This window comes from Aptenodytes patagonicus, chromosome 2, assembly GCF_965638725.1.
Source record: "Aptenodytes patagonicus chromosome 2, bAptPat1.pri.cur, whole genome shotgun sequence".
Taxonomy (NCBI): domain Eukaryota; kingdom Metazoa; phylum Chordata; class Aves; order Sphenisciformes; family Spheniscidae; genus Aptenodytes; species Aptenodytes patagonicus.
Genome location: NC_134950.1, coordinates 25,535,703 through 25,550,710, shown reverse-complemented (window position 1 = coordinate 25,550,710; position 15,008 = coordinate 25,535,703). Strand labels below are relative to the sequence as shown.

The 15,008-nt window shown below is 38.1% G+C and overlaps 1 protein-coding gene across 9 annotated transcripts in view; it reads left to right on the top strand.

Moving 5' to 3' along the window:
• Positions 1 to 15,008, top strand: part of CPQ (carboxypeptidase Q) — a 164,811-nt gene that overhangs the window by 114,914 nt on the left and 34,889 nt on the right. For all 9 annotated transcript variants that reach the window (XM_076329372.1, XM_076329366.1, XM_076329373.1 and 6 more), the window contains one exon: positions 6,520 to 6,611. In XM_076329372.1, coding sequence (XP_076185487.1) covers positions 6,520 to 6,611 — 92 coding nt within the window. The remainder of the gene's footprint in view (positions 1 to 6,519; positions 6,612 to 15,008) is intronic.

The window sequence follows — 15,008 nt, the reverse complement described above, 5'->3', positions numbered from 1 at the left end:
CTCTAGCAGAGGCCAAAACTGCAGAGTAAGTGTGGGCTCTTACTCAGGAAATACTATGGAAAAGACAACTGCAACATCAAAACCGTACAGTCTATTACAAAGAAAGAAAAAGGGCTTAAAAAGTTACTGTGGCTTGGTGAAAGTGACCTTATTTGACAGCTCACTTGAGGTCTAGACCAGAATGAGGGATATTGCAACCAAAAATATCACTGATGTAAAAAAAAAGGCAGTGTAATGAGAATGCAATGAGCTAAAATATATAACTTGTCGTGAAGCCCAGCAGTTTAATTAAATCGGGAAATAAAGCATTTGCTGAGATTCTGGAAATTTCAGAATATCTCCTGCTTCCCAGTCTGTTAATGAGTGAAACAGTCTCCATTTCAGCAGATAGAATCTAAAAGAAAATTAAAAAACCCCTCTGAATATTTGGCCAGATTAAAAAAAAATAACAGCGCATTGCTAGTTTGGAGGGGATTTTAATGATGCATGAAGAGACTGCTAGTGCGTTGTATGCAAAACAGAGCAATTAAGAATGACTATTGATACAGCTAATTTGACCCTAAAATATGCACCAGAAATTGCTTTTTTTTTTTTTTGCAGAAGGCTGCTAGTAAAGTCACAAGAGACTTGGGAAATTTCCATGAAAACTGCAACAAAGAAGACACAGCAGGAGAGGGGATGGGGAGAGCAGGAGGCATAGCAGGGAGGAAACTCAAAAGACTGAGACACAGTTGACTGAGACACAGTTTCCTAAGACACTGTTTCCAGACAAACCCAGTTGATACTGCAATAAATTAGAAAGGATGAGGACAAGCTAGTAATAAAGAAAAGTGTAAGTGCCTCATTAAAAAGCATAGTAGTCATGTGTTTAAGTTTGTCAATGCTGTGTGTGTTCCAACTTCAAACTCTAAACCTGCAACTTGTCATCAAAGGAATCCTTTAAAATCGGAATGCCATCACGTGAACGAGCCATGGGTGACATGTATTAGGTGTGTATCAGGGCCCCCTGCAAATTGTTCATGGAATAATTTCTAAGATAAATTTGTGGCACAGAGTAAGTGAGAGCAGCAATGTTTTGTAGTATTCCTGGGAGAAAATAAATGGTGTGCAGCTAAAATGTTCAGCTTCAAAAAGCAGTGGGTGGGACATGGACAATAATCTGCTGCAGTTAAAAGCACAGAGTTTGAGCTTGGTATGGTCATTGTCTTACTTGAGTAATTTCAGCTGGTACGATGCACATTACACAGGTGGAATTTCGCTTTTGTAACGTAGCTGAAGGAAGGGAAGTGTTCCACATTATTGATATTACATCAGGGGCTTAACAGAGATCTCATTAAATATACCATTTCATTCTTGTTTACAGAAAACTATGCTGATACTTGAAATGGAAGCAGATTGTACCAATATGTTTGAAGATGAATTCTTGTCATCTTTAGCAAAATGTGGAGTACTGGTTTTATTTTTATTTTATGCTGTGGCAGAGGTTTTAGAAATTCCAGGCATTTTATGAGAAGTGCTTGCATGATAGAAATATCCCAACTAATGTCACACAGTAAATCCCCTATGTCTAATCAACTGCAAACCTGAAAAAGGTAGGGAGTGCATTAGGAACTTCATGATTTTCAGCATCATCATCATGTATCTTACTACTTTTTGTATAAATACCCTTTTAAAGAAATTCCAGGCCACAGGGTAATAATGCACAAAAATGCATCGCTCGTGATGTTAAATGCAGCAGTAGACAAGACTTGAGGGTGATATATCTGTATATACCTCTCCCTAGTAGCTCCTGAAGCAAACAAATCAGTGGCTCAGGCAGTATTAGAGAGTAAGGGATCCGGTAGTGCAATTTCTTCTACTTTGATGCTCAGTTCAAGGCTTTGCTGGGCCATTTATGCAGGGTCTTGGGAGGGTAAAGTCAGCAAAGCTCTAAGAAACCTCATGGTCTTCACAGTTTCAGAGCACATGGTGGGGGGCTACAGGCATTTTCCTTTTTGTTGGATACAGATGAGCTTCAGCCCCATCTTTGTACTGCTAAGTCTCTTCAGCTAATGCAACTTCTTATGAATGTTCTTAAAAATCAGGACGGGTGGAAAATAAATGCAGCTTTCAGACTGAAGAAACAGAAATACACTTTAGAAATTAAAACCAAGAAGATAGTATTTTACCACTGAATACACTATAAACGCAAGTTAAAATACTTTACCTGTTAATCTACTCACATCAATTTGCAGTTTGCTTATATGCCTCATGTAAGCTGAGCAGCTATTTGATTTGCTTGTGGGTGATCCCAGTGCCTTGGCTTGCAGGGGAAAAATCCTTTTTCACAAAGGTGGAATGGTTTTTGTATTTTCAAGAGCTGATCAGTCTTATAACAACGTGATAGCTTCTCTTGAAGAAGTCTGATTAGCCATCACACACTGTCTTCTTAGAAAAGTCTATATGTTTGTACTTAATCCTCGCCATCAGTAAGGATTTATGTTTATAAAGTGGGAAAATATTTACTGAAGGAAATTCAGTATTTACACTACTGATCTCTATTTTGATTTAAAAAAAGGCACAATTCAAGTTGTCCCTCCTGGCTTATGTGCTATCTTGAGGGTGAAGCACTTTTATCTTTTTACATTACGTGTGACAGATGAGTATAATTTGCCTGTGCTTGTACCAAACTCTACATTTCAGTTTCACTATGTGGGAATGTCTCAATTCTATCAAGCATGAGCAAGATATGTAGGACATAAAGTTCAGGTCTTGTATAGCATCCTGGTAAGTATCTTATCACAGGGGGATCATCAACATGTGTAGGAACATGTGTGGATTTAATAAACACTGTCACATCTAGAAAATATCCATTTTAGATTTAAAATGAATGTAAAATGTGTATATATACATATATGTGTGTGTAACACCTCCATGTTATTTGCTGACAATTATCTTTTACATAAGTTATGAAAGAAAAGCTTTTGGCAAAATAATTCATTGTAGTTGAGGTTGAAGTCAAACTGATTAGTTAATACCGCTTAGTTACAAATCTTTTTTTCTCAAGCGTTTGATATTTTGGCTAATGTAGGCTTGCTGCTGACATCTGCAAGTGTGAGCGCTCTATGATAATTTAAAAGAAACAGAAAATAGAGTCAATAAGAGCTGCCTGTTAGTATGACTGAAGTGTTCAAAGCAACCATAAACTATGTTACCCGGAGAAAATGAAAGGGCTAGCAGCCACGCCAGCACAGAGGGAATATAATACACCAAGTGTCCTGGTGTGCTTGCTACACACGTTTCCTTAGTCATAGATCAACCACATCAATGTTTTTATTTCATACTTTAACTTAGTAGCCCAGGGGCCCTATATTATTTCTTATGCTTGGGATAAACCATAAGAATGTAGAGGCTGATCAGTAAAATGCACCTTTGTGGTAAACTATGACTATGTTTCCCAGTTAAGGGTAAGGCAGAAGGGGAAAAAAAAGCTACTTCATTTTTCTAAAACATTGGACATTTGTAAATTAACCCGTAGCTGGAGGAGGATCTATAGTTGTTTTGGTTTTAATTTTAGTTATGTGAGCTTAGAAAGAACAATTTATTTGAGTACCAGCTATCACATTCTGAACGTTATCCTCCTGCAGACCCCTGCTGTTCTCTTTATTGGGATGCTGCAGTAGGATGGAAACTGGGATTTTGGTGGTTTTGAGAGGTGCTGAGCTCTGCAACTTTCATTTGAGCTACATAATCTCAGATCTGAGTGACCCAGGGAGGACATGGTAGGATCCTTGCACTGATCCATCAACGAATGCAGTTACAACCTGCTGCACTTTGCTGAAATGGTCTATTTAAATGTTCTGGGTAACTTTAATTTTTTTTTCTTGTGATGTCCTTTTTGTTAGACTATGTAATATGTCATTTTATATAGATAAAAAGAAAAGAGGCACTATTTTATTTGTGAAACAGTTTTCCTTCATTTTAATATTTGCTACCTACCCCTCTACACGGTACACCCATCACAGAACATAGTTGTCTAGTCCAAGTGCTACTTCATCATGCCTTTTCAACACATATTTAGGCTGTCATCTGCAAGACTTCTGATTTTGTGGAGATGATACCTTGCTTAGGAACCAGTAGTTTTTAAGAAGCAAGCCAAAATAGTTAAACTTCATTAAAAAAAAAAAGTAACTTAAGTACAGTACTTTATATTTTTTAATAAAAATGTGCATTGAGAATATTCTTAGCAATTTTACTTGTGAATATTGGATTTGTTTGATGTTCTTTGGTCAGAATAGCTGTATTTTTAATAATAGGTAGATAAATACTTACGCTTTCAGATTAATATAATGAGGAAATTAAATTTTCCTCTGTAGACTTTGTTTTGTATTTAAAATAACTGCCTCCATTGCTTATATATATATATTTTTTTTCACTTGCCCATTTAATTTCAGTAGAACACACAAGTGAATCTGCTGACAGAAATCTGTAAGATTGGAAGAGCCGGTACACCACCTCTGGGACTGGAAAGACCAAAGCTCAGCAGGGCTTTTTTCTTTCCCCAACTTTAATGGACAGATGCAATGACGGGCTAGGAGGGGGCCATAAGTATCTCAAACTTCTTCCCCACAAGTGAGCTGAGACCTTCTCAAGCAGAGAAGAGATGCGCAGCCTTCTCCTGCAGAGCAGGAGAGGTCAGCCAGGGTTACAGCCCATTGGAGCTGAACGTGACGTCCCTGATCACTGACCCAAGTCCCCCTTTGGACAGCAGTAGCAGACCAAAGCATCTTGATTTTTGCCTGGGAGGAGGCAGGAGATGCTGCTCCCCTGTCTCAACCATCTCCTACCAAAGCTGCTTTCACAGCCTTGGCATGGCGGGCTGGAGACTGGGCTTCAGTGCTTTGTGTTTTGTGATATGACAAACACACCTCTATTCGCCGCTTAAACTGCGCGGTCCATTGGGACCGTGCTACAGGACCGGCCTCTCTATGTTTTGTACTCAGCACCTTTTCTTCTTTAGAGCCACCTCTTCTAACCAAGCTGCTGACACATTTGTGGTTATTTTGGGTCTAAAATCTTTCTAACTTCAACCCGATTGCTATTTTATTATCTTAATTTTACCCCACTGGCCATCTGGCTGATTTGAAAAGCAAAGGAGGCTAATCCTGTACTGTCATGATTTAGGAGAAGAGCAGGGAATCCACTGGGATCTGTGCGGGGGGGCTCTCTTTAAAATAGTGAGGTTTGACAACCTTTCTGTTTACAGTCAGCAGGTCAACATCTAGAAAATACACCTTTAAACCACTTGTTTGCACTTCATTATGAAATACTGGAAAATCCAATGTGTTTTCTTCAGATTTTGAGTATTCCTTGCATACTCTGCCTTCAGTTATGAGGATTGCTGGCATGTAGTTTCAAGAAGGAAATCTTCAGTTGATTTTCATTGTGTCAAGAGAAAAAAAAATAATGAAGGTCAGGTCTATTTGTAAACTTCATCCATTTCAGCTAGGAAATGAAATAAGTTTTGACAGTGATATTGATATTATTTCTTCTCAGCACAGAAGTGTGTGTGGTAATTTATGCTTTACCGCTTGTGATAGTCTCCTCACTGGTCTTTCTTTTCTTTCTTTATTTTTAATAGTTTTGGCTTTATTTTTGCTCGAACATAATTAGCATTACACTGTACAGAGATCACTATTTATTCTTGGTCTGTTTGCTCTTCTGTGCTCTCAGGTTTGACGTCTCAAATGTATTAGTTTATGAATAGAATCAATCAAATAAATAAAGGGCAACAACTTCTATCTGTTCAGATCTGCCATGGCAGAGACAGTTTCAAAATTTATCTGAGAACCTATCTTTTTTACTGAGCTACCATAGCAAAATACAGAATGGCCTTGTGTTTGCCTTGTTTTAAAAAGCCGTGCATACATTCAGCAGCCGATTGTATTTCAGATTCCGAAGTACAGATTGTTGCTTTTCATTTCTCTGATAAAAAGCAAATTAATATTGCAGAGTCCCTCGGTTCTTGAAATGGGTAAACATTTCTCATAAAAATCCAGCTGCTCATTTTCAATTAATTGTAATAAATTAACCATGACAGAGCAATGGTAATTCTCATGAAAATTTGATTTGGATCTGCTGAAAGTGGACGCTCATTACTTACTGCAGACCACCACAATGACAGCAGCATATGTCTCAGAAATCTATGAAGGTAGTTATTTTGTGATACGGTTTTCAGACACCTACCGTATGTCCCTGAAATGTGCTTCTCTTGTGCTACTGTAACTGGTAGCAGCACCACAGCAGCCCACTCCTTCCTCGCGTGGGCTCTCTCCCACACCTTAGTCCTTCCCCCCCAAACAAACAAGAAGTGCTCTCAACAACAAAACCCACATTTGAAATAGGTTGTGTTTGGTGAAGGTAGAGATGACTGAATGGAAACCCAGGCTTTTCATCCACTGGGGGGTGGAGACCAATACAAAAAATGCTCAAATACATGGATATTTAGTACTAAAAACAGTATTTAAAATTACATTTCAGGACTTCGCCCAAAAAGGACTCTGCGCTTGGTGCTATGGACGGCAGAAGAGCAAGGAGGAATAGGTGCTGAGCAATACTATCAGTTGCACAAGGTAAATGATGTCTTCAGATGGTTTGCTTGACAGCACTTTTCTCCCTAGTCTTGTGACTTGCATATTATTTTTGTCAAAATGTTCAGCTTAATATCTAACTGAAAACAGTGATTCCAGTTCTGCCTGAAAGTATATTTTCTGGGTTTAATCATAAATGTAAACTTCATTTTACATTTAACAGAAAGTGATGCGACGACATATATACGTGTTCCGGTTGACCTAAGATAATTCTGTCACAAAACTGTTCTGAAACAGGTATTTCATGATGATATCTGCCATAGCTTTCAAACAATGCTAACTTTCTGAGAATGAACGATGAATGGTCCACATATGGTGGCAATATAAATAAATATTGTTGCCTTATATATTTCTTCTTCGTTGCATTTTCCCATAATATTTTACAATGTAAAACAAAATAATACAAAGAAAAATCTTCGCTATCTTATCTTAATAGTGTATAATCTAAAATATTCTTTGCCAATTATTAGTTTTCTGGGATCTGGAACATTTTAAATGGTTGATTTCTGATGATGTAAGGAATGCACAAACTCTATGACTGGTTATCAGGATAAAAATATTGTGTATTGTCACATCTGTCTCTCCTGCCAACAACTGCCCTTTCAAAGTACATTATGACATAAAGGGCAGTTGCATAAAACTATTTTGGAGATAATTCTTTGGAATATGGGGGGGGGGTTGTCCCAGAAAAATTATGCTGTACCTGTATAACTAAGCTAAAGTAGTTACCTTTTATTCTTTTCCCTCATTTAGTACTCTCAGCAATGGTTAATATATCCAAGGCAGAGACAAGACAAATGCAAATGTGTTTAGGAGGTCACCTGCTGTACAATAGTATGAAAGCAGACTTACAAGCAATTCCTAAGAGTGTTTTTAATGATAAGCAACTTATCAGAACAAATAGATGGAAATTTCACTTTGAATCAAATTCATTGTGATGAGCAAAACTAAATCAATTTGCATCTGCAATAGAGTTGTCAGAGATAGCATTACAGTGGTTATGGTTTTCTGGCTAATTGATGAACAGTCAATTATTTCTCACTAACTTGTTTAACATTACTAAGAAGTGTATTTAACTACCCATATATAACGTAGTTCCTCCTTATATCTCCAAATTATAGGGATAGCTCAGCTCTCTCATTTGGAAGAGGTACCTAAGAGCTTGCTTTCTCAGCTTTAGGGAGGTGACAGGTTGCAGTTTAGTTTGTATTAAGGACTCTGGATTTACCACTGGTACTCTGGTGTTCAGCAGGATTAAACTAGAATGAAATGTTCTGTAATACATAGCACAGGAAAGAGATGCTTCTCATGTACAGAAGTGCATTTTGGAGGAGCTGGAGGGATGCTGTGTACCTAGTGCACACCACTCATGAGAAACATATCATCACCTCTGTAGATTTCCATGTCAGAAAATAAGCTCCATCCTATGGTGGTGTTGTCAGCAACACATGAAATTGTCTCACACACGTCTCATCTTTTGCCAAAATGTCTGCATTTCACTGTTATCTCTAGGATTTATATTCAGATGTAATATCAAAAGCAGGCTTAAGGATCAAATAGGGAAAAATAAAGCAGGCTGGGTATTGTTTGAAGGATACTTGGTTACTTTGCTTTTAAAAAAATTGAGACAAAGATGTGTCTCAATTTTTGCTCTGCTGATGCGATTCCATCTGGATGTTGTGCTCTGTGAAGAAAGCCGGGTCTAACTTCACAAGAATTTGTAATTTACATGGAGAATTTAAGCAGAAATGACATCCGTCTGTTGTTTGTTGTTCTTGTTTCCCCCCGCCATGTGATCTGGCATAATTATAAATTGATACAACGATAGGACATCGCATTACTCATAATAACAAAATAAAGCAGATTAATGCTGTACATTATATTTAGCATGAAAAACAACTTAACCTTTTAATGATTTACTTGAGCAAATTTCTGGCAATTAGGATAGTATGGCATAAACATGTCTCGCTGATGGTAATGAGTACAAGTTAACTAAGAGTGGTATTTAAAGATGCCTTGTTAAATGAAAGATGGCCTGTATGACTCATCTACATAGCAGGGCTTATTATGACTTTAGTTCGCTACAAACAAGTAGAAATATGAATGCAGTAATTCAACACAGACAGACATGGATTTACTTGACATTGTAAATTACCTCCTCATGTCAGTGGAAATGTGGCAAGGGAGAAGAAATGAAGACAATATACTACTGGACAAGTACAAATACTCTTACTTTCGTAGCTTATTTATTTTTTCTTTCAATTTAATTTCAGGTCTTTCTTCCTCATCCGTCATTGTAGGTTGTCACTGCTAGAAAGTGGATAAGTTACTGCAGAAATAACTGAGATAGCAGCAGCATAGTGGTTTTACTATGGTGCCAATAATTAACTCACATCCCGGCATAATAGCATTATTTATATCACTCAAGTATTTCTGTAGAGCCCAGTATTATGGTTTCTGATTATTAAAACAAGTGATAGGGTATATTGGCTGTTCAGAGCTTGTAAGAGAATGTAAGAGCTGCCATATTTGGTTGACCAAAAGCTGAGTCTAGCGTTGTCTCCTGTTTCTGATAGCATCCAGTAAATAGATGCTTAGGAAAAGCATGTTTGCCCAACAGCAGTCAGAATAAGCTCAGACACATAGATTACTCTTGCAACCGTGCTTTCATTTTATCACATATTTTTCTGGAGAGCATCTCATTGTCCTCATCCGTTGTTTCCTTTGTATGATTTTTCTAAGAGACTTCCAAGAGTTGAAAGCCAAGTATCGTCCAGCAGTTTCAGTGCCTCCATTAGTGCAGGGGTACCTGCCACCCACCAGTACATTGCAGAGCACCTGCTCAGTTTTGACCATGGGGTGTAAACCTCCCAGGGGAATCACCAGCATCTTTGCTCTCAAAGGAGATACCTGCTGAAGAGCTCACTGCTTTTAACTGTTAGCCAATAATTAGATTTAATCCCAGACTGGAAAAAAGCCTGATTTTCCTTTACAGTAAAGATCCCTTATCTTGATGAAGGGTAATGAAATTAAAGGATCTAAGTGTAAATCAGGCTCCAGATCTTGGGGTTCGACACTACATCTGAAGTCTTTGCCCAGTGCTTAGCGTTGTGTGACCCAGTTGCTGAGTAGGGCCCTTACGTACAGACAATACAGTAAATAATTTCAAAAATGTGAAACATTGCAACTGCTGCTTTCCTTTCTAAGTTGAATGGAAGAAGCGGGAGGAACATGGCTTAATAATTCTGGAGGACCTCATGTTGCAGCTATTCAGTTACAGATTCTCCTACAACCTTTAACAATGGTACCTGTGTGCCCTCCAGTAGGGTTTTTAAGTTTTTTGTATGTTTACTCTTATGCTGCCTTCATGAGCGGAGAAAGGAGTACATGTAATGAAGTGTCTGTCCTCCTTTCGTTGCTTCGGTCTAGTTTCTGTGAAAGATCTGTGTACCACGAAGACAAGGTTAGTTATTTACCTAGCTGAATTAAGGGACTATGAATGGCTGATAATATTTATTTTGGAACAGAAGAATTGCATACAATCTCCTGAGAAAGCAAATATGTTTTGTAATTAGAAGACTAAGAGATCCTAGGCCACATTCAAGTTTACTTTAGTAACTCTGTTGTGATCATTGGAGGCATTAATGTGTTATGAATTTAATTCAAACTGCATTAGAGAAAGCATTCTTAAAATATTTCTGCATGCTTTTATTCCTATCTTAATGATGTTTGCAGTACTTACCTATATTTCTGGTGCAAATGCCATACACTTTTAACTTTTTAGGAAAGGTTTAACCTTATGAAAAATATCGATCACCAGTGTTTACTATGGTTTTCTTTTTGTGTTTATTACCAAGAAGATTATATATTTTGCCCAAACTGGGTCTGCATGAAAACAGGACTTTCTGAAATGCTGGTGTCTCATTGCTAATTTAAGTACTCTCTGTTGATGCTCACATGAGGTTTCTACTGTGATTTGCTAACGAGTTACTTTCTCTAAGAAGCAAATACGAAAAAAATTTCTTGTCACTTTCAGGTGAAATGATTCTTCCCTAGAAAATACTGGCTTCTCAAAACCAGAGTTTTCAGAATACTCATGTATTTCAACATCCTCTTTATTTCCCAAGGTACCAAGTACTCTGGTGAAACGTGAGACATGGATTTGTGTGTGATTTGAACAAAACGCATCAAGGACTTTAATGTGGGTTCTTTTATCCCAGCAAAATATGTTGACCATTTGCCTATTGACTGTTCTCAGGAAATACTCTCTGTAATCAAAAGTTCTGTAAAATTACTGGTTGTTGTTTTGACCACTGCTGTCCTGTTGATCCCTTTCACTGAGAAATGAAAGAAATGCATAAAAAGAGAAATGTTCAGTTACAAAACTACAAAAAGAAAATAATTGCACTGTGTTCTCCAGAATCACAGTTAACAACCAGAAGTACCCTTGATTGTGTTAAACACAGTAAAGCTAGCATACTTACTCAATTATATTTTACACCAGTTCTAGGTCAGTAGGAATTCATAATTCTTAATATTGAGGTGTCACAGTCCTAGTGAAAGCTGCAGAGGAAACCAGATTTTACTAAAACACAAAAAGGGGTTGATTCCTTACCCTGCCTGAAGCAGGGAAGACCCAGAATCAGCCATGGCAGTGTGTCTCCTGGCTGCCTAGTCTTCATTCCATGCAGGCAAGTTTCATACACATCTAGTGTTAGGAGAACTTTTGTCTTTGTACCTTTCCTCCCTTTTTTTTCCCTCATGGTAGTAGCAGAGCTGCCGTCTGAAACGTTGTGAACTGGTAGACACATCTTCTGAGGATAGCTGCTCTGCTTTCATAGTCTAGGCAGATGCACCCGGCCACAGGTCCTTGATGCTTTGGGATGTTCTGCTGTAAGAAAGCTGGGCTCCTTCTGTCCAAACTCCCCGCAGCTGTGCAAGACGCAGAAAATTGTTGCCTCTTGTTGACTCATTGTGGTAAGCTTCCTCCTCATTGACTTCTTTTCATTTCAACATTGCACCTCTTACCCAGAAGAGAACCTAAAAGCGTTCTGCATAAAACCAGGAAATACTAATGATTTGTGTGTTGTGATAATTTCTAAGGTATTGCCAAGTTATTGTTACAATCTGTTACTGAAAGTTACAAAAGTACTCACTTGCTTATTGAAAGCAGTAAAAGTTGTCTTTGGTTGAAAGATGTAAACCACAATTTTTAATTTTGGCAGTTTTGCCTATTTTCAAATGAAAACCTAAAACCTTTCAGAAAGGGACAGCGGTGGGACAGAGTCATTCAGAGTCATAGACAGTGTTTTGATACCCTTGTATTTGAGCAGTAAAAGGACTTAAGTTATGGAACATTTTCCAGGAAGAGCGCTTTTCTTTGATACGCCTCTTTGTCAAAGAAAAAACCTCCCAAGACAAGGCTGCAGGTAATCTGATGCATACCTTATGTAGCCTGCTGCTGTCTTCAGAGCTGTCTGCTTTTTCTTGTCTGTCATCCCAGAGAACTTACAATACTGAATGGTCATCTCTGTGAGTGCTGGCAAGTGGCTGCAGAGGAAACAGTAGTGGTATTGTACAAGGCAAGACATGCTAGTAGTATGTTTTTACTGAGTGAAATGCTAATGAGTACATGACCATATCCTGCTCCAGGGCTGTTGAAGTTACTGGGACTTTTGTCATTGGCTTCTCAGAGGACAGAACTCCGCAACTCTGATAGAGAACAAGCTGTAAAATCTGTGGACTTTTTTACGGACTGCTTTCCCACAAAATGTGGCAGAAAAATATTTCATCTTTTAACAAAAGTATGAGCATTATTCATACCTTGTCATCTATCAAAAATTGTGCTCATCTTCAGCTTTACAGCAGCTTTCTCCCATATAGTGATGGGGTAATTTACAAAAATTTATAACTCACAGCGTTCCTGATTTTCCCTGTCTTCATTCAAAAAGAGTGTTACGTGTTGATCGTAAACAGCAACTCAAATTTACACTACACCATGTTTATATATTATTAAATACTCAGAGGATATTATTTATTTTATTTTTTTCTTTTCCAGCTGTCACATCCACTTAGGTGTTTCCGGTGTTTTCTCTTGTCTTTCCTGTAGTCTTAGTTGCCAGCTTAACAAAGCTGGGTGTTAATTTAAACACACTTTTAGTACTGCAGGTGGGATGACCATCAGTTCACCATAAGTTCTGTAACATGGTTGTTGCCGTGCTATACTTGGATCCCAACTGCTCTGAGTCAAATACTGGAATACAAGAATACAAGTGTTGGTGTTTCGTAAAGTCAAGTGTAAATCAGTAACAGAAAGCTGAAAATGCACTGTTGGATTAACTGATGTCCCTTATTACTAGAACAAATTAACCATTAGTCAAGGACAGTGCTTTGCCATTACAGACTTCAGTATTTTCCCTGTAAAGTGGTGATTTTTCTCAGTGGCATGAAAAAGAAAACTAGTAAATGAGCTATTGGACAAATAATAACACTCTATTTTAAATAGCCCCAAATTACTGAAGGCTTTTAGGACAGCTGTTCTCTCACTTATCCTTTCAGATATCTCACTGCTTTAGCTGGGTAAGAGGAATTGCTGTCAGTGACTCGGTAGATTAGTCATGAGATGTTGGAGTCTAGTTGAACATTTGGTAAGAATTAACAATTGGGATTTTGACTGAATAAGGAGCTACCTGTATGCTTGGGATTGCCAGCGTCTACTCTAGATGGGACATGTTTCCTACTGATAGAAGTACGAGTCATGTGTATGACAAGGGTTTGTTTTCTTAATTGAAAAGATTTGACTGTAATTTCATGTTTTCAAGTGTTTGCCTTAGTGATGAGAAGCACTTATATTTTTAGTTTTGCTTAACAGAGATAAAAATAGATTGTTTATAGAGAAGATAGAAATAAAAGAAATTAAAACAAAAAAAAAAAAAGGAGAAGTACTGGCAAGGATTGTGCCTATTTGCATATTCAGTGAAAAAGGCAAGTTATAGAAAGCCAGTTTTCCCATGCAGTATTTATTGTAATGTTTCATTTAAAAACTCAGTCGAAGAGCTAAACATGATAAGATAACGAGAGGTGACCTCTTCTGTGACCGAGTCATCGGAAGATAAAGGATAAAAGTCTGGTTTGATGGTTAGAGAATTAGGCAGCAGGTTACGCCAACAAGATTTAATTTCCTGGTATGTGCTAAGAGAAGTGGCACAGTAACAAGATGCAGCAAATGGGATTACTTTCTGAAAAAAAAGCGTACTGAGTTTAAAATGCTTATTTAAATGATGCATTCAGTATGGGGAAAAATGAAGGAAACAGCTGAGCCTGCAGTTATTTTATAAAATCTTACTGGTTTGTTGTGCTGTTCCCTTGAATGAGTCAAGGGTGCAATGCACAGTCTCACCCCGCTTTGCTAAGCAGGGTGCAGTTATTCCTGCACCATAAAGGGCAAAGGACAATGGCGCGTCTTCCCTATAGCATATTTTCCAGCGCATATTTCTTTCTGTGTAAGTAGAAACGCCAATATACGTGTACAAAAATGGGTATGGTGAAACCAACCTAACCCCCTTTTTTTTAAGATTGCAACTTTCAAACTTGACAGTGGATAGTTTTATAATTAATCCTATCTTCTAGTGGACAAAATAGGGGAAAAAGCTTTCTCAAGGACACATCGTACTTCAGGTAGTTGTGACCTGTTTCTTTTTTGTCCCCCAATGAGTCTAGTTTCTCTCCCCAGGGTGTCCTGTTTTTGTGCCACTCCAGCATGTTCTCAGAACTGAACAGCTTTCTTGCAAAGCAAGAATATGGTGTAATGTATTGTGGGTGGTTTGTTTTCTCAGTTTCATATTAAAAACACATGCAAACATTTATATGAGAAAACACAACTGGAGACTGCAGTAATGCTGCTATACTAGCAGTTTATGAAGTTTGGAACCTAGGAGTTCTGTTCTTTGGAGTGGTAGGTGAGATTTCTTCTCGGTATCCACGCTGTTCCTGCATTCGCTATTCTCCTCACCTCGCTGCCCTGAATAATCCCTTCCACTTGCCTTATTGCTCCTACTCATTGAGCGGAAGTCCTGCTTTGAAGACTCAGCCAAAGAGGCGATTTCTGAATCATTTCTATCATGGTATTTATGCAGGGCTTACTTTACTTAAGTTAGCTTTCGTTGGCGATTCACCAGCACACCGAAATGTGTATTGTCTTCCCTAAGTCTTGCTCCTTGAGCTTGTGATATAAAGAAGATTTACATTTTGAGGCATTCTTTCTGTTGTACCTGTGACTTTGGAGCATCGTTGGTCCCTTTTACCACGCAGTGTGCTTTTCTTGGCCTGCTTCTCTCCCACTATGTTCAGAGGGTCCGTGAATCACGATTTCATATTGAG